The sequence below is a fragment of the Schistocerca cancellata genome, chromosome 2, assembly GCF_023864275.1.
Source record: "Schistocerca cancellata isolate TAMUIC-IGC-003103 chromosome 2, iqSchCanc2.1, whole genome shotgun sequence".
NCBI classification, from domain to species: domain Eukaryota; kingdom Metazoa; phylum Arthropoda; class Insecta; order Orthoptera; family Acrididae; genus Schistocerca; species Schistocerca cancellata.
The window spans coordinates 424,262,877-424,283,224 of record NC_064627.1 but is presented as its reverse complement, the minus strand read 5'-3'; the positions used below and the strand labels follow the sequence as shown (position 1 = coordinate 424,283,224).

Sequence of the window (20,348 nt, the reverse complement as noted above, 5' to 3'; positions counted from 1 at the left end):
GACTGATGGCCTCAGATGTTAAGTCCCATAGTGCTTGGAGCCATTTGATTTCTGACAGGAAATCACGAATCCAATCGCACATCTAAGGCAATACTCCATAGGAACACCATTTGATTGGAAGTGCCAAACGCCTTCTGGAAATCCAGAAATATGGAATCAATTTGAGATCCTCTCTCAACAGCGCTCATTACTTCGTAAGAATAAAGAGCTATTTCCACAAGAACGATATTTTCTGAACCCGTGCTGACTTGATGACAATAGACCGTTTTCTTCGAGCTAATTCATAATGTTCGAATACAATATATATTCCAAACTCCTACTACATATCGACGCCGCTGGTAGGAGTTTGTAATTCATTGGATCACTCCTATTTCCTTTCTTGAGCATTGGTGTGACCTGTTCAACTTTCCAGTTTTTAGGTACGGAGTTTTCGTCGAGTGAGCGGTTGTATATGATTGCTAAGTATGGAGTTATCGTATCAGTATATTCTAAAAGGAACTTACCTAGTATGCGGTCTGTAACGGAAGACTAGTCTTTATTAAGTGGTTTTAAACTGCTTCGGACACTGAGCGTTTTTGCTTTCAAGTTACTCGTGTTGACGGCTGTTTCCGATACGAATTCTAATATATTTACTTCGTTTTCCTTGGTGAAGGAATTTAGGAAAACCGTGTTTAGTAACTTCGCTTTAGAAGCATTGTAATCGGTAATATTACCTCTGGTATCGCGCAGTGAAGGAATTGATTGTGTTTTGCCGCTGATTTACTTTACAAACGATCAGAATCTCTTTGGATATTCTGCCAGACTTCGAGACAGAGCTTCGTTGTGGAACCAACTAACAGCATCTCGCATCGAAGTCCGTGCTGAGTTTCGAGCTTCCGGAAAATATCGCGAATCTTGGAGATTTTGCGTTTTTTCAATTTGGCATGCTTTTTTCGTTGTTTCTGAAACAGTTTCTGACCTGTTTTTTACCACTGGATTCAGTACTTTCTTTTATTAATTTATTCGGTATAAATCTCTCAATCGCCACATCTGGTGTACATTTACATGTTTCGGAAGGCGTGGAGAAAGGTTCAAGCGAATTTTTGTCTGATTTTTTTTAGAAATATATATATAACTGCTAAAAAGTAATTGTTCTGTTGATATTTCTTTTATTGCCTTCTTTTGAAGTTATCTTCAAGTTACTTGAGTAAACTACGTTGCATTTCTCTCTCTCTCTCTCGATCCTGTGGGGTTTTAGCGCCACGCCGCCAGACTATACAGCAGAGCTTCACGCGGAACTGTCCAGAGACAGCGTTTATGCAGGCGGTGAGGCTGGACAATGCGAGGTCACGGTGGGAGGTGGCGATCGCATTGCCACGGGCCTCCTGGCCTCCCGCTATTTATAGCAGGCGCTGCGTGTCTCGGCTTGCTAGGAGCGCCGGACTGACGTGCAACCCGCACTACATTGCGGCTACACACGGTTGCAGAGTTTCCAACTCAGTCCGTACCTAAGCTCATGTGGGAAAGCATGACTGCAGCTTGTTATATCAGATTCCACGCGACGCGCGACGATTCCTCTTATCTGCATCTGGACCAGCACCAGGAAACTGACTCACAGAGTGGGGACACTTGGATTACGACCTCTAGTTTTCGCGAATGTTATGACAAATCCAAGCTGCCTATTTTCATACATGTATTTTTGTACGTCCCGAGTAGAACGGTGCAGCCTCTGTTAATATAGCAAAACAACTCTGTATATAATTCACTTCTAAACACAGATTAGGAAAATCAGCTATTTCTGTGATAGTAACATTTCTACAGCGTTTAGATAAGTTGTTGGCACTAGATACGGTCATTCTGTGAATTGGGTCTTTTTTCAGGCTGAAATGTTTTCTGCTCCTGTTCAGGCAGCAACGTTCTCTACGGGGGTATGCCCTCAGGCAAGCATCTGAGAAGTATCTTGTGATAAACATAACTTGTAACTACCTAGAATTTGTTGCAGTTTTCTTGATATTTGATCTTCATGCTGTGTTATCCTCCGTCAGCTGGGAATTTCGCAAATTAGTGTATGTAAAAATACTAACTTTTGACGTTCGGTTTTGCCCGCGTAGTATTGTAAGGATGTATTACCCCTCAAATAATACCAGAAGTAATACAAATAACCCATTTATAATTATGCAAAATTTTGTTGTAATTACTCCAGAAGTTTCTGTGTTATGCTTTTGTATCAGCCTCTTGTCATCCACACCACTATGGGGGGAGGGGGGGGGGTTAGTTGATTCTTACCCCATAGTGCTTCCTTCCAGAGAACAAATTGTGTGTGTACCAAGTTTGTTTGAAATTGATCCAATGGTGTAGAAGGAGACCAGTAAACCCCAAACCTTTGAACTGAACTCCCATGTGTAAAACAGCTTCAGACGTCTGATACTTTACAACTGAGTTAATGTGTTAAATATTTGCCTTTAAACGTGTAAGCGAGAAAAAGTTTAGGGAAGTCTTGAAATGATGCTCAAAGTTTCTTGGTAATGGCCAAGTACTCTCATTATGAAACAATGGATGGGGCTCAATTGTAAGTAAAAGATAGTTTTTTCAGGCATCTCAGTGTTCATGAAGCCATTTCTCTTGAAGTATGCGTCGTTCAGTGATATAATTTTGCAGGTACATTAATTGATATATGTAGATACTTTTATTATTTTATTTATTTATTCCATTGTAGCCTGTTATCTATAATTTAAACATAGGCTGTACTGATTCTTACACAAATTGTAATTTACATTACTACTTCCTATGCCATACTACCTCCCGTCACTATAAATATTTCTCATAATAATAATAATTAGGAAAAACCGAAAAACTATTTCTGCCGTAAATAAAAACTAATCAACTACCAAATCTAAGTATGTCTATTACTCATACTAAAGCCTGTTCTTGTTTGTCACATGCAGGCAATATATGCAAAGAACACTCCGAATAGATTTGGCGCTAGGGAAGTAATAAATAAAAGCCTCGTGCCTGATGTTGAAGTTTTACTGTGCGCCTTTTAAAGCAAAAGCTAGTTTTTCATGCATCTAAATGTTTGACGTCGTATCTCCTGACCTATGTGTCGTGCAATGATATAATTTAGCACGTACATTCGGTGGCATATGTGGATACTGCCTGCAAACTGTGTTTCGAGTAGAGTTAGTAGTAAAGAAGTACTAAATGTAAACTTCATGACTAACGCTGAAGTTTGTCTGTATGAACAACGAAAATGATGTAATCAATAAAATTTATTGTTTTCATCATTTAGAGAGAGTGTTAGCGAGAAGAAGTTTCATAAGGTTTTGAAATTATGTGTGATCTTTTCTGGAAGTCGCCAAGTGCTGTCACTCTCAAATAGATATCGTCAGTTCTAGGCGTGTCAGTCTGGAATCGAGCGACCACTACGGTCGCAGGTTCGAGTACTGCCTCGGGCATGGATGTGTGTGATGTCCTTAGGTTAGTTAGGTTTAAGTACCGAGCGAGGTGGCGCAGTGGTTAGCACACTGGACTCGCATTCGGGAGGACGACGGTTCAATCCCGTCTCCGGCCATCCTGATTTAGGTTTTCCGTGATTTCCCTAAATCATTTCAGGCAAATGCCGGGATGGTTCCTTTGAAAGGGCACGGCCGATTTCCTTCCCCATCCTTCCCTAACCCGAGCTTGCGCTCCGTCTCTAATGACCTCGTTGTCGACGGGACGTTAAACACCACTAACCTAACCTAACCTTAGTTAGGTTTAAGTAGTTCTCAGTTCTAGGGGACTGATGACCTCAGATGTTAAGTCCCATAGTGCTCAGAGCCATTTGAACGATTTGAACCAAGATGTCGTCAGTTAACGCTGCCTCAAGACAAACAAACAGTTTCTAACTGTAAAACTTACAGCGTTAAACGTCTCACATAAGATTATACCTGTTAATGAAAATATTATCATAGCGTAAATTTTTATATTCGGTTAATAACTACGCTAAGTACTGAAAATCGAATTTTCGTTGCCCTTACGCTGTAGGTGTCACTGGGTTCTGAGTTTCGGGATAGCGTTCCAGTAATTCAGATGTGGAGCATATGCATATGCATACAGCGAGTTTTTTGTAAATATATACAGAGTGCTCATGAAGTCCCCCTATCGCGTGTCCTCATGTTCATAGATGGTCGCACTGTACTATCGTGGGATAATGACAGAGGTCAAAAAAATGGTTGAAATGGCTCTGAGCACTATGCGACTAAACTTCCGAGGTCATCAGTCGCCTAGAACCTAGAACTAATTAAACCTAACTAACCTAAGGACATCACACACATCCATGCCCGAGGCAGGATTCGAACCTGCGACCGTAGACAGAGGACAACTTTGAAGTAGTGTAATTATGTATTCCAGAGTGTCTACGAATACATCAGCATTTTCATAACGGAGTATGATTCTCCCCCACGTACAATGCGAAATTCTGCTCAACGTCGCTGTTGTGACGGCAGTAAATGCACGTCGAACAGCAGTAAGGATGTTCGTTAGCTGTCTCGTAACATGTGGCAGGAACCTCCCGTTTAATGAACCCCCATAATGCATTGCCACAAGATGACACATTTGGACTTCAGGGTGACCTCTCCAAAGACGGAGAACAGAACCACGTCGAATCCATTTATAAGGAAATATCTCATTGAGATATTCTCTGCCGGCCGCGGTGGCCGTGCGGTTCTGGCGCTGCAGTCCGGAACCGCGAGGCTGCTACGGTCGCAGGTTCGAATCCTGCCTCGGGCATGGGTGTGTGTGATGTCCTTAGGTTAGTTAGGTTTAAGTAGTTCTAAGTTCTAGGGGACTTATGACCTAAGATGTTGAGTCCCATAGTGCTCAGAGCCATTTGAACCATTTTTGAGATATTCTCTAACAGCGTTAGCGTACTGGGCTGGTGCTCAATCCTGCTGGAAGTACATACGGCCGAGCAATCCCCGATCCTGCAGACGTGGAATAAACCAGTCATGTAACTTGTGAGATATGCACTGTGATTCAAAACACTGTCAAAGAAATATGGAACTACCAAGTGGGTTACGGACATTCCAGCACATATAATTCCGTGTGATGGGTTGTGCTCAAGTCCTTCGTAAAAATGAGAGTTTCTTGCTTTTGCGCTGCAATATATTGCACACTCCTCCGAGAAAAACATGTTCGCCTTTGAAGGAAGAGTTGTAAAGACATCGAGCACTCACCCACAAGTCTGATGATGTTATTGCATTATCACTCAGTCACTCATTCCGTTTATTAACGAATGTTTAAATACCTTTAAATTTAAGTCATTCTTCATACGAGCAGTCCACAATTTTTCGGACGGGCACTCGGGATATTTTTAATTCGCATTCCGATATTTCGGCTGACGACCTTGCAGCCATTCTCAAGGTGAGTCGCTTGCAAATTTTTAAATCACTTTACATACTGTGGAATAAACGCGCATGCGTGAGAGAAAACACTGTTGGTAACAAGAGCGTCGGTCATAGATAAACCTGAGGCGTCTAAGAGTAAAACAAAGCAAGCGCAGAAGCAGCGAACCAACAATGCTTACGAAGTGTGTTGTTGATAATTATGGATCGCATGGAGTTTAGAATATTTCGTTTGTGAACGCAGACATGAAATGAGGGTTTCCCATGATTTGTCGAGCAAGAAACCCTCCTACCGGTTGAACGTATTGTCTGCTATTTGTATCTCTACAGCTTCCTTGACCATTGAACCCCAGTAAGATGAGGTTGTGGCCAGTATCTTAACTTTATCGTAATCCATGGAATGGCAGACAAGTTGTCAGCCGAAATATCGGAACTGAAAAATACGTCGGGATGTTCGCCCGAAAAATGATGGAATACCCGATCCGCCGAGAAAAGTTCTAGAAACAGTCTTCATATATTTTTGTAACGTCGAATATGGTACTCCCAATTCTTGCTTATGAATAGACTTTTTGGGCGAACGTTCGACAGACGGTGCAATCCGCCGCCGCGTTCCCGCCACCCCGTCCCCCCCCCCCCCCCTCTTTTCCAGTCGTTTTGGTGGTCGTCCTTAGCGGGATTGTCTTTTGTTCAACCAGTTAGAAAGAGCTTTTTCTCCCATGGGTTTTGGTGTGGAAGGATTGTGAAATCTTATTGTGAAATTAAGCTAAATAGTTCGCATTGATTTTTCTGTATGGGTCGTTCGCGATCAGATTGCGATCTGTTTCTTCAGGGTGTAAGTGGATTCATCAGCCACGACTTAGATGTATATCAGCGCCAACAACAATAAGAAAAAAACAGTTCATTAACATCTCTGTAATACATACGGGATAATGGGTCTTGGTGATCACCGATCACCCTGTAGATAACAGCATTTAGTCCGAGGGGCGTTCAGTAAGTAAAGAAACTCATATCTTTTTTTTTTTGAAAGCAGGGTGGTTTTATTCAGGATTGTAATACACCATATTATTCGCCACTCATCTGGCAACAAAACCATATACTCAACACAATCTCCCTTCGATGCGATGGCGTTACGCCACCTTTCTGTTAGGCCCTGCACGCCTGCATGGTACCATACTATTGGTCGACGTCGCAGCCAACGTCTTGCTGCGTTAATAACATCCCCATCATCCACGTCCTGCTTCCCGTGGAGTGCACCCTTCATTGGACCAAACAGATGGAAGACGGAAGGTGCGAGATCTGGGCTGTAAGGTGGATGGCTCAAATGGCTCTAAGCACTATGGGACCTAACATCTGAGGTCATCAGTCCCCTAAACTTAGAACTACTTAAACCAAACTAACCTAAGGACATCACACACATCCATGACCGAGGCAGGATTCGAACCTGCGACCGTAGCAAGTGCGTGATTCGGACTGAAGCGCCTAGAACCGCTCGGCCACCGTGGCCGGCGCTGCAAGGTGGAAAATCACAGCGAGCGTACACATGTGAGTACTCCAACAGGTGGACGATTGTGTCAGCACTACCAACACAGACGTGCAGTTGAGCAGCGAGGTGTTTTTTTGTGATCCGTCGATCACCTCTAATGAGTGTGACCGCACATCCGAACATTGCAGGAGTCCCAGCTGTGTGCGGCCGGCCGGCACGCGGGGTATCGGACAAGTTTGCGCGACCGTGTTGCGATGATGATAGACGTGTCGCCCAACGACTCACCGTACTTCCGTTCACTGCCAGGTCTCCGTAGACATTCTGCAAGCGTTCCGCCAAAAGAAATTCAGTGACAGTTCTCTGTTTGCAACGCACCTCCGTTACAGACGCCATTTTGAGGGCTACGTATAGCGCCGCCGCCTAACGGAACTTCGTGAAACTATAGGGGCTGAAGCCGTAATATTTCACGATGTCTCACAACAAATTCCGCATTTTTTTCAACCAAAATTGGCAGAGAAAAAAAATTAGTTACATTAATTATTCGTACAATCTGTTCAGGGCGGGAAGTTCTTGTGGGCCCGCTCCTATATCAGTGTGTGAACATGGTGTGTGTATCGAACATTTTCTTCCTGTTGACGCACTGTCTCGGGGGTGAGTCAGCGCGATCCCGGCCGCCTCGCTGTGCACTCTGCCCACGGCCTGGCGACGTCGCCTCGCTCGCTTTCCCTGCCGTGTCCTTGTGGTCTGTCTGTCACGGGATAGGATAGAACAGGCGGCCTGCTTTCCCTGATCCGCCCCCGGCGCTGCTCCACATCGCGCCGTGTCGCCGCCCCGAGCAGGGACCACCACCCGCTGTTTACATGCACCGCTACCCGCGACCCCCTTCTCCCGTCCGTCTCGACTTGCCTCTGTTGTCACCGCTGTCCCTAGACAAGTGAAATCGTGCGGAAACTACGCAGAGATCGATATCGACGCAGAGAGCACGGCCAACTGGGACGCGGGGAAACTATATCGCGTATCCGTAATCAACAGCGAGAAGCTGCACCTGAGAAAATTGTGCGCTCAATGTTACAATTTTTTTTTGTACGTACGACACCACAGTAATTGAAGACACATTTGCAACTGAAACCGAATATGCCTTCGGAAAGGTTTAAAAGACAGACACGTTAAACAGTGACCCGTCCGTCTCCTCGAACTGGTTGTCGAGTCAAACGTAGAAGCCACGAAGTGTTCGTAAGATGTAAAAGGAAATACTTTTCAATAATTTGCCCCAATGGAGCACCACATCCGGTGTTCAAAATTTCTGTATAACAACAAAATGCTTTCAAAACTAGTCCAAAAAACGAGTCAGCGTACCGATCCTGGATGTATGCTACGTCCCATGTTTTAATGGTGTTATGGCGTATGCCGTCACGCATGCAGAAACAGGAAGAGAGCAGAATAATGACAAATTTTTTTATGCGTCGATGCTACTTTTTTGAAATGTATGTTGCTATACCAGACTGATCTGTAGCGTTGCCGAGGTTTAGATTAGGTCGAAAGATGAAAATTTGGATGAGAGTTAGCGAAGCGATATCGAACGCTTTCGTTAATTGCAAAAAGGCGACAGTATAGTTTAAAAACTCGGATGTGATCCTTATAGTGTTAGGCTAATATAACAATTGGTTGTGGCCTATTTCACTTCCGCTTTATTTCGTTGTCGTGCCTGGTACACCACGAGATACAGTAGAATGGTTCAAATGGCTCTGAGCACTATGGGACTTAACATCGGAGGTCATCAGTCCCTAGAAATTAGAACTACTTAAACCTAACTAACCTAAGGACATCACACACATCCATGCCCGAGGTAGGATTCGAACCTACGACCGTAGCAGTCGCGCGGTTCCGGACTGAAGCGCCTAGAACCGCTCGGCTAACGCGGCCGGCGATACAGTAGAAATCGGTTAATTTGGCATTATATTAGCCAGACCTGTTAACTTTGTCTAATTCTTAAAATGAATCAGTGTAAGCGACTTTTGAACAATGAATAAATTGTACTCGGCTTTCAGACGTGTCGAGTGGTTAAAATGCCACGAGCTTTCGACCAAGCGCTCCCTTGTCATTGTCAAGTGGTATGACCGCCAGTGGGTTGCTGCTGGCTGTGACGTCACTGGTGCTCACGCGAGGCCAAAGAGATATACGGGCACTGAGGCGTAGGTCACAGCACGCGACAATCGTTTACAGTGAGGAGCGAATTACTGTTTGAGACCACTCTAACACTTCGTAGCTGCGCTTCTAGATAGAGTCACGCTCTCGATAACATACGTGAACACAGTAAATGACTTTATTCGCTACCTTTTCATTGATATACCGATTTCCCGCCTCCCACGAACGTAACCGACCGTTCGCGATGTATTTCGGATAAGGGAACTAGCATGACGTCACAAATTAGTTGCCGGGCTCGTATTTCCTGTGGGCCCCAATCACGGAATCGCTATTTTTATGGGCATATGTTGACTCGGCGTTTGATGCGCCCACTTCAACCTCACGATCGTTGGATCCCACGTCGCGCTGAACTGCAGGCCACCGTCTTAAGGATATTATTGGTGATTTCTATTTCGATGGCGATTATTGCGAGCCTATGACAGATGTTTTTGCCAAGTTCGACCCGGTGACCATTTTCTACAGCATGTTCAGCTAACGCGGTTTCTTTTAGGGTAGCGTAGGCGATGAAACTTCTCATGATACTCCTGCACTGTTTACCCGACGTAAGACTGGCCACTCTCGCAAGTGATCTTGTAGACCCCCAGCTATTCTGGGACCTGCTGCGTCTTTAACTGGTCTCAGTAAATTGCCGTATTTTTGTCGGAGGCCGGAAGATCGATTTGATTTGGTGTCTTTTCGGCAGGAGGTTTATTGTGCCCTAAACAGAGACACAGAAAGGCAAAAGAGTCTGTCCTGCGCCTCGTCGCTAGTCTTATTGTAAGTCTTACGTGAGATCCCTTCATTTATTTGACGAACATTGTAGCCATTGTTCCTGGAGACCTTGCGCAGGTGACTCGGCTTCTGAATAAAGTTGACGTCGTTTCGTGACGTATTCCACCAGCAATGATAAAAATTAAAAAGGAGCTGAGCAGGTACTCGTTTGGTATAAACTTATATTACAATTCGGAAATACATTTTTACGTACTTCGTATCTGAAGTGTTGCATAGCCTATCAATTTTTACGTTCCCAGTCAATATATAGACACACTTGCCTTGAATACAACAATGTATTTCTCTTAATAGAACATTACATACAGGGTTCTGCACTTTTTGGTACTTTTACAATACATCCCCTCTATGTAGAATTCGTTTTAATACATACGACTGGAGATTGGTTCCTACCTTAGGTTTTTTTACTGTGATGTAAAGTGACTTTGAGTCCTCGTAGCAGATTACAACCGTCGAGCAGAGCAAAAGAGTGTGTTACAATGAAAATCGATATGTATCTTTCGGCCACGAAAGACAAATTTCCGGGTTAGAGAATCGGTTCAGTACATTGGCATTAATCGCCATTAAAGTTTATATTACGCCATACCCCGCTGAATAGTGAAAATTTAAATCCAGAACCATCATTACTGGCGCAACAAATCTTTATAGAGAGACCTAGAAGATGATAAACTACATTAAAAACTACCATTTCTTTTAGCCGATTGCGAAACCAAAAAGTAAACAACGTAATAAAGCGAAAGGGCTATTGCTTTATGTAACGAAGCAGTGGAACAATAAGATGAACATTTAGCATTGACTTCCACTTTCGCAGAACAGAAGTGAAAGACGCTTACGCAATGAAATCAAATCGCGAAATCAATTAGTGTTGCCCGCCGTATAAAGTTAATGACCGAAACTGATGTATGATTTTAGTTCGCTTTCACTTGCGAGGAAAGCGCCACAGGGAAGTTCCGTTGCTCTTTTTCAGAACTGCAATAATTTCTCTCGTGCTGACGCCGGCTTTTTGTTTCTTTTTGCAGAGGGCCGCGTGGAGGTGTCGCGTGAGAACAAGTACCTCTCGACGCTCGCAGCGGGCAAGGTCTTCGGTGAGCTCGCCATACTCTACAACTGCAAGAGGACCGCCACCATCAAGGGTAAGTCCAGCACATACTCTAACACCTCAGCCGGCGGAGTAGTTCACGACAGTTTCCACAAGTTAATTCTGTACAAGCGCTATTTATAAGCTCATTTCTATTTGATGTTACCTAAATATTGATTAAACAAGTTCGTGGTTATAATCTCAACTCGACGAAGAAGTATTTAATAGAAAAATGTTATGAGAAGTAATAATAATTTCTGTCATAGAAGGGGCAGTCAAATGAAAGCGAGACAGATGGAGAAAGCAAGGAAACTTTCCATTATTTCAAAAGTAATCGCCGTGACTGTTAATATATTTATCCCCGCGTGTCCCCATGTGAGACAAGACAGTCAGTTCCTTTGTGGAAAAATATCTGCAGTTGCTATCCAGGCTTGCACCACGTTGTACGAAGCAAGTAGACATCCACGAATGTCTTTCTTCAGGCCTACAATAAAATAATAATAATAATAATAATAATAATAATAATAATAATAATAAAACATATCACATGGGGAGACATCGGGACTGTGTGGAGGATATGTAAGGGCTAAACACCGTGTGGTGGGCCAATATGTTGGCAAGGTTGTTTCGACAACACTTTTACGAAAAAAAGACGCACGGAAGGACAGTTATCGGTAGATGTGATGCACATATGCAGACAGAGCTTCACAAACTGAGCAAGTTAGTAATACGTTGGTCCACCTCTGGTCGTTATGCAAGCAGTTTTGTTCTTGGCACTGGCTGATAGTTTTGTTGCATGTTCTCCTGACGGATACAGTGCCAAATCCTGTCCTATTGCCGCGTTAGAGAGATCCGGCAACCTTGATGCCCAGGTTAGGGTTTACCCGCACCCACAAGGCGAGAGTTCCCGCGGCTTGTCTTCGTGCTTGCCAAACCGTACCTTGGCCAGCAAGGTCGTCAGATCTCTCCTCAGTGCAGAACATTTGGAGTGTTATGTGCAAGACCTTCCAACCAATTCGGGATTTTGACGATCTAACGCAGAGATTGGACAGAGTTTGGTACGATATCCCTCAGGAGGCCGTCAAACCAATTAATGCCAAGCCGAATAACTGCTTGCGTAATGACCAGAGGTTAACCATCGCGTTATTGAATTGCTCAATTTGTGAAGCTCTTTCTCTTGAATAAATCATTCATTTTTTCTTAAATTGTAGTGAATTGTTTGTCTGTACGTGTGTGGTACATCTACAGATTTCCTCCCCATTCGGATAATTCGTTAGTGCTGCGCCGTTTTTTTATCTTAGAGTGTACTCTGCTGAAGTTTCTTCGGGATTTCCATACTTTTGGAGACTTGAAGAAGACATTCGTGGCCGCTGATTTGCTTCAGACGAAGAGGTGCACGCCCAGCCACAATCGTGCTTCCTTAAGCAACCGCAATCACTCTTCCGTGAAGGCACTGACCGTCTTGTCTCACAGTTTGGTGATTACTTTTGAAATGCTAAATAGTTTACTTACTTTCTTTCCATCTGTCTCGTTTTCATTTGACTGCCTCCTCTGTAAATGTTCGCTAGCTTAAGAGTGATTAAAGGTATATAAAAGGTGTTCATCATGAAAAGTTCAGCTTTTTGTGTGTTTTGTCAGTTAAGATCCGATATAGTACACGGACGGAGATGGAAAGAGTTGCACCACGAATCACCTATCGGCTATTTATCAAACTTTCTGGATATGAATATCACATAATTGGTATTAAACGCTTAAACTTCCATTCCATTCAGAACTGATAGCCAACATCATTATTTGTGTGATGTTGATCCCGTGTGCAAGAATACACTCTTGTATTCATTGTGGCATGCAAGCAAATAGTCCCTGAATGTCATCTTGGTCAGTCGAGGATCCATACATTCCTCGAGGTGTTTGCGGTGCAAACTGCAGTGTGGCATCTTGCATTATCCTGCTGGAATATGCCATTTGGTGCCCTTGTTATGAAGGGTATGACAACAACGTTTACCGCTCTTGCCACTTACTGGCAAGCACACTCCCCTCAGCAATTACCATATCAGTCCTGCTGTGATATGCAGTAACTCACAACATTGCGAGTGCAGGAGTTGGGGATGCACAGGTCAGAAGAAGCACTGCTTCCTACGACCTTTCAACTAGTCGTTCATTGATACGTTGGCATCGATCTGACCACCACAATGAATGCAAGACTCGTTGCTGAAAACCACAAAAACTGTTCAATGTTCCTGTTGACACTGGCTCTATGCAACTCTTCATTGTCTGTGAGACAGTGTCAGCGGCAAACGACAAATGGGAACTCGAGATCGCAACCCAGCTTCCAATACGTTCCCGGCGGTTCGTGGTGACACATCTGCGTGAAACCTCCGCCCAGATTTCAGCTGTTGCCATCCATATATTCATCAGAGCCAGTCGAATGATCTTATGATCTTCGCATGGATTAGTCCTGTAAGAATCCGAGTCTACTCTTCGTGCCACTTCGCCACCACTCGTTCCACAGTCATTTCACTACAGCCAATGGTGTGTGCGACCTGTTGGTATGATTCTCCCGTGTCCCTCATGCCAATCATTCAACCTTTCTCAGAGTCCGAAAGATAGTCATAAACTGCAGCACATCTACTTCCTATGGGCGTACTGTGTTGTCATCTCCACCTCAAATGTCCCAGTAACGTCGGATACACCCTATAGCGATCATGTTCTCCCATCATTCTTTACCTGTAGTAGTTGCTATTTTCTGTGCTGAAAATAAGCTCATATGTATACGGGTGAAATTTCAATCAACATATCGAAGAGGTACGCAAGTACTGGAATATCAGATTTATAGTGTTCTATCAGGGCGTTCATGGTGCAACACGTTTCATTTCTGTAAATAGATTTGTTGTGAACTCTGTGCCCACAAAAACAGTTCAGTTTTGTCCGATTGTCTTTCTTTCCTTGTAATGCAGTGTCTTATGTACAGTGAACTCTGTGTTAAAAGAGGGAAACGCTAGGGAAATAAAAAGTCTTATAAGTTTATTGCACATAGTATTTTACATCCTATGTTTTTATTTGCTAGTTATAAGTGTGTCGTGAAATTTATACAAGTACAAGTGCTATTTGGAAAGTAAGGTGTGATCGGTCGTGAATTGGAAGCCAAATTGAGAATCAAAAATGTTTCATTTTCAACAGTTTACTACATCTGTCAGCTATTTCTCTACATAGTCGCCAGTACAACTTAAAGACATTTGTAGTAACGTTGTACCAACTTTCCAGTATCCTCTTCAGAGAAGGCAGCTGTGTGTGTTTCCCACCACTTGCCTGTGATGGACTGCAGCTCGATGTCTGTGCCAAAATGTTGTCTTCATAGCCAGCGGTTCATATGAATGAACATCAGAGGGAGCCAACTCTGGGCTGTATGGTGGTTGATCAAACTCTTCTCTGAAAACAGTGCAGGGGTTCCTCATTGTTCCTGTAGTGTGTGGCAAAGTACTGTCATGAAGAAGAAAGTACATGACAGGAATGTTATGTGGGGGTTGCATGAAATTAGTGGGCACCCATACTTGGGAGGAGACACCATTGTTCTTAGTACCTGTATGTGCCCACTGTGTACTCAGAAGTGAAAAGAGTGACATGATGCAACTGACATGCATACTAGACACACTGCCCAACACATGTATGCAATTATTTATCAGATTTTCACTGTCATTTCCATTTTGCAGCCTATCAGACCTTACTTTTTGAATAGTTCTTGTAGATGTCAGTTTGTCTTTGTCTTTTATCTATTTTGCTTTTTCCTCATAGTCAAAAAATATGATTAGAATAAGGAACCATTAAGTATAGCACCCAACACTCAGAGACTGTTGTATCACTGTAATTTATTACTCTTATTTGTAAAGCACATGTACAAAAAAAAATCCATGTGAAGCTGTGTCCAATGAGTTACATGGTAACTGAACAAGGAGGTGTCATGGAGAAAAGGAACAAAGTAAGGAAGATAATGGTTTAACTATGGCCACTTCTACTACAATGAGTAACAGGCAAAAGACAATAAATAGTCATTTCCTCACGAAATTGCCTGATGACTCTTGCAGGCAATAAACACAGCCAATAGAAAGAGCTCAGTAAGCTCCTAATCAAAGTTCATAGGACTTATTTTAGCCCATCTGTAGAGAGAACCTAATTTTGCTTGTCAAAAGGTATATTCTTACAGAATGTTAAATTATATACATTTTGCTATAGACATTTTACTAAAATGGGAATAAACAAACACTGTCATATTGTTATCACTGTGCCATACCAGTAGGCAAAAGCAGAAAACAGAAACAATAAAAATGGTTGTGTAGACCAATGGACATCGAAAGTCTTGTGCAGCATCAGAAGTGTGTCATTGACTGTTCCGAGTTAGATACACACAAGCTCCTGGAATCATTAGCTGTCACAGGGATGTCAGGTTACCTTAATGGCCCTTGAAAAGTGAAGAAAAATATTTCATGATATCAGTTTGTATATGGAAGAAACTACAAAGTTACAGGAATTGCCTCCTTTGCATCAAACAAAAGGGAATTGTGGGGTTTTGATTGCTAGCAGTGTTTCAGAAGATATGAAATACATGAATTCATTCTACAGTACAAAAATTAAGTTTTTAAACAGAAAATTCAGTTCCATTGAATACAGATAGAAATGAATAATCTCAATCTTTATTTTACTACCTGAATTTAGTGGATACATTTACCAGCTACATAAATCTGTTTGCACGATTGGCCAAATGGGGCACAACTATCTGTAGGCACAAATCAGCTGCAAAAAGTAGACGTAACACTTAAGGAAAACACTTGTTGTAGCTGGGATTCACAGTCATAAAAAAAAAAACTTTTTGAAGGACATCATCTTTACACCAGTGACTGTTATAAGTTTTTATTACACACAATTGCAATTTGGCCCTATCACTTGATAATGACCTAAGGCCAAAGTTGCGATAGTGTGTAATAAAAACTTTTAACAGTCACTGGCATAAAGATGGCGTTCTTCAAAAACTTAAGGAAAAATTGAGGACTCACAATCAAAGAATTATCATTTACTGTTTTCTTGTTGTAGAAACATTATTTGTACATTATTAGGAGTAAACTATGTCGAGTTTTTATCAGACAAAATGAAGATTCTACAGAATGGATTAAGCTCTCATGTTTCTGCTGTGGTATGCAGACAAAGGTGATTGTTCTCTTGATAATATTGATGTGGGTGATGAGCTATGGGTTCTGTGTGCATCTGTAGCAACAAAACAGAAGTTCATGGAAATTTAAGAGTGTTGCAGTTGTTTTCTTCCAAGTATGTTACGACCATTGTCTTCTGGGACATGAAATGACAACTGCTGATTCAGTTTACAACTGAATAGTATACAGTGAGACCTAAGAAGAAGCTACAAAGGTCACTTCAAAACAAGTGACATGGCATGTTTTTTGAGTTCTGGTGTGGTTTTGCTGCACAATACCACCCACCTGCCATAAAGAAAAAGAGAAACATCAACAACTCTTGGCAAGTTTCAAATGGAGGTTGATAGAGGTTCATCTTTATAGTCCTGATTTGGCTAATGGAAATTATAACATGTTCTTCAGTTTGAAAACTGGCTATTGTCAATGCATTTTGTTAAGGATACAGAGCTTCGTGATGCTACTAAGTTGTCCTTAAGGTCACTGGCAGAAGTGTTCTATGGCAAGAGTGTATGCTGCAATAAGTGTGTTAGTGTAGGAGAAAAAGATGCTGAAGAAACTTTAGATTGAATAACAATACTGGGTATTCCATGAGGACTGGTCAATACTGTGGAGTATGATGGCAATGATTATTCAGAGCTAAAAAGTCAAGTAAACATGGGCTCTACAATGTTTACTTCAGGAGTTTTGAGTACTTCTTCATCTGTGGTACTGCAAAACAAATCTCTTCTACTGCATTGTTTTTGTTTTCCTTAGTCTGAGAGATGGTATGGTCCAAAACAAGAAAAAAAATTCAGCAAACATGGGCTCTAAATTGCATACCTTTGGAACCATGAGCACTTGTTCATCTTTGCTACTGTGAGCCATGTCTCTTCTACTGAACAAGTTTCATAGCTCTTAAGGTATGCATTTTAGAGCCCATAATATATGGATGGAAGTTACATTTTGAACTGACCTCATATCAGGAGTAGTAACGTTCACATGATGGACAGTTGCATTATCATTCAGTTGTTTGATATATTTTAACACTGAATTAGTTTTAAATACTCATACAAAGCTATTTTATTGTTCCGTGATATGAATGAGATGGTGGGTGTTGCAGCGGCGACCGACTGTAAGCTATGGGCTATCGAGCGGCAATGCTTCCAGACCATCATGATGAGGACTGGCCTCAGCCGGCAGGCAGAGTACACCGACTTTCTCAAGAGGTATGTTGTCACACAAGTTTCTTTTGTAAAAATAATTTGTTCGTGCAAAAGATAAATGTAATGTAACTCTCAGCAGTCACTAAACATCCATGAATGATTTTTTTGCCAAAGAAAGGGCAGTGAATTGTACGTTTTGTTACTGCCTTCTCTGTATCTCAGCTGTTAATTGTTTATTTCTTTTTTTCTTTTTTTAGCGTTCCCATCTTCAAGAACTTACCTGAAGAAACACTCACAAAGATATCAGATGTGCTGGAAGAGGTGAGTGATATTTTCCGTAGCATACTGAATTATTGTTCAAACATGACGTACTGTTAGTTACTGAACTGTAGTTTAACACTGGTACTAATCATAGTTCATTCTGTAGTATTTAACATTAAGTTCCTGGAGAGTTTTAAATCTAAAATTGTTACTGGAAGTTCGTTTTTCATTCTGATTCAATTTTATCATAAATTCAGTCATGTACATGACTGCATGATTAGTACAACAAACACCTTTGTTCACAGATATTTCTCCTGCGTTGCATTTTACAAGTGCAATTCATGTTTTTGTTGTCACATTACTTGACTTGCTACATAGATAAATGTTTGAGTTGTGTGTTATAGTGAAATGCAATTTTACACACTGAACATTATTACAACTACCGATCTTGAATGTAAGTAACGTGACAAGTAATCTGTGACTTTTTTCTGTTAGATAACTTGCTTGGTCAGTGGTGTGACTAAACAACAGTGACACACACAGGTTCCAGGGAAGTGTCAGTTAAAATATATTGTCACTTACCCTGTGTCCTACAACTAGTTTGTAAAGATGTTCCATATATTACACATTCAGATATATAAATGGAAAGTTTTGATGGAATATAAATAAGTTAAGGAAAAAAAGGTAAAAACGCAGTGAATGGTTGAAGTGCTGAGTTGTTAACAGGCACAAGACTGAGAAGGAACATTCTGTCAAGTTTATGTGCCCACTGATAATGCAATGCTGCAGCTATTTGAAATTATTTATTATACAGAAAAGTGTAGATACATTTTTCCAAAAGGGAGTAGTTTTACTCCTAAATTATCTGATTATTTTGATTAAACAATTGAAGATTCTTATTAGGCTAATGATAATTTGTAGTAATCATTGTAAACAAGCCATCATTGGTTACAGTTGTAGATATTCATTGTAATGTGACCATGTAGGTATGAAGCTAGTAGTAGGACATAAGCAGGAGCTATTTCAGTGGATAACAGAGTGGGTACCAGCTTTTTCAAAGATGTGGCGCTCATGCCTATTTACTGTGTTAAATATAGCTTGAGTACGCAAATGAATATTATAATGATAACTTCTTATTAATGCCTTTTCTAGTAGCTGCTTCTCTTTGTTGATCTGTAAGTTGACTTGTTCCACATCATAAAGATTTCCCTGCCAGGTGGATCTACAGAACATGATGACTGAATGAAACATGTTTGTCAGTATGCAAAAAAGAAAAAACAGAATCTAGTAAAATTAATTTTTGTCAGATACATTTGTCATATTTTAATATGATATATCAAATATTTGTGATATATATTTTGATATGATGTATCAAGGACTGTCACACTGTGCTAAAAATAATGGTTTATTTGATTTTCTGTACCTTAGTAGTTGCTCAGAGGTTATGAAAAAATTGTTGGACTAGCATTTGAATGGTTTACAATGGAAGCCACTTTTCTTGGAGCATTTTAACATCATTAATATATTAGACACTGTTTGAAGGGTAGCAGAGATGTCTGGAAATTTTGACAAATATTTTCTCTGGTGATGGCGATGAAGGTAGTACAATGGAGCTTGACTCTTCCAAAAAAGGTGATTGTATTATGAGTGACTCAAGTATCCGAGATGATGAACCTCCATCTTGTAAAGCATCTGTTGTGACTTCATCTGCAGAGGTTCATGAAGCAGTAGCGCACCATCAGTTTGTGCAAAAAGTATGGATGAAAATGGCTTTTCCACCTGAGAAGTATGTAAATTATCACAGGAAAACACAGAAACTTTGAATATTTACAACAAAGACTAAATGTAGAGGTGCTGAGCACTTCTGTGCTTAATTAATCTTATAACCCACCTTGATGTATCAGGTTTTGAAGGTAGAAAAGGTCTTTACAAAATGTGGGGAGACATTGCAACACTCAAAGCAGATTGCAGTGACACTGCATTGATGGAAGCTGTAATGGCTGCTATGTGAGCAATACTTCAAAAATCTGTGCCACTTCTACTCAGTTGTTTTAAGGATATGACCCAGTTCAGATATGAAGATATTGCTTGACTGGACACAACAGTGCTCTGACCCAAGTGCTCAGGCAAACCTCTTAAAGATCAGTGGGATATTAGGAATAATGAAGGGAGACAGTTTGACACTAAAGGTTGTTGGAAACATTTTACTCGATACGGCCAGCAAAGGAAATGAACTGTGGTTCATTGCACAAACATTGGATACAATGATGGATGTTTCTGCTGAGGATAAAACATATTTAGCAGCTGCTGAAATATCATTAGTAGAAAGACTGAAAGGCTTAGTGCCAGGCCTATAGCATAAGGTGCACTTGAAGGAGAAGTCTTTAGGTGAATGCTACATCACTGTTACTACTGTGTGTACAAATTTAAATTGTTTCATTCAGTACAAAGGAGAGAGAGTTACTTTGATTAACTAAAGCAATGGGCATTCTTAATGCCCCAATTCCATTTTGTAAAGATGGTTATTGTTGGAGTTATATCAGATAATCTAGTTTTGTATTATCAGTAGACAAAAACTGACAATATTTTATTTAAAAAATTTTACATGTTGAAATGTAAATGCTATGTAAAAGATGTAGAAGTAAATTATCGCTACTGTATTGGTAGAGTCTTTGTTTCCTTCATTAACCTAGTTATGCTAGTAAAATGACATTTTAGTTCCACTTGAAAAATGTTGAATCTTCTCTACTTGCTTCATTTGCAGACATATTACAATGAGGGTGACTACATCATCAGGCAAGGAGCACGTGGTGACACATTCTTCATCATTAGCAAAGGACAGGTATG

The 20,348-nt window shown here is 41.3% G+C and overlaps 1 protein-coding gene across 1 annotated transcript in view; it reads left to right on the top strand.

The window, feature by feature from the left end:
- Nucleotides 1-20,348, top strand: part of LOC126161886 (uncharacterized) — a 223,872-nt gene that overhangs the window by 183,922 nt on the left and 19,602 nt on the right. The window contains exons 2-5 of the mRNA XM_049918026.1: nucleotides 10,839-10,952; nucleotides 17,198-17,303; nucleotides 17,498-17,561; nucleotides 20,266-20,343. Of these exons, the coding sequence (XP_049773983.1) occupies nucleotides 10,839-10,952; nucleotides 17,198-17,303; nucleotides 17,498-17,561; nucleotides 20,266-20,343 (362 nt within the window). The remainder of the gene's footprint in view (nucleotides 1-10,838; nucleotides 10,953-17,197; nucleotides 17,304-17,497; nucleotides 17,562-20,265; nucleotides 20,344-20,348) is intronic.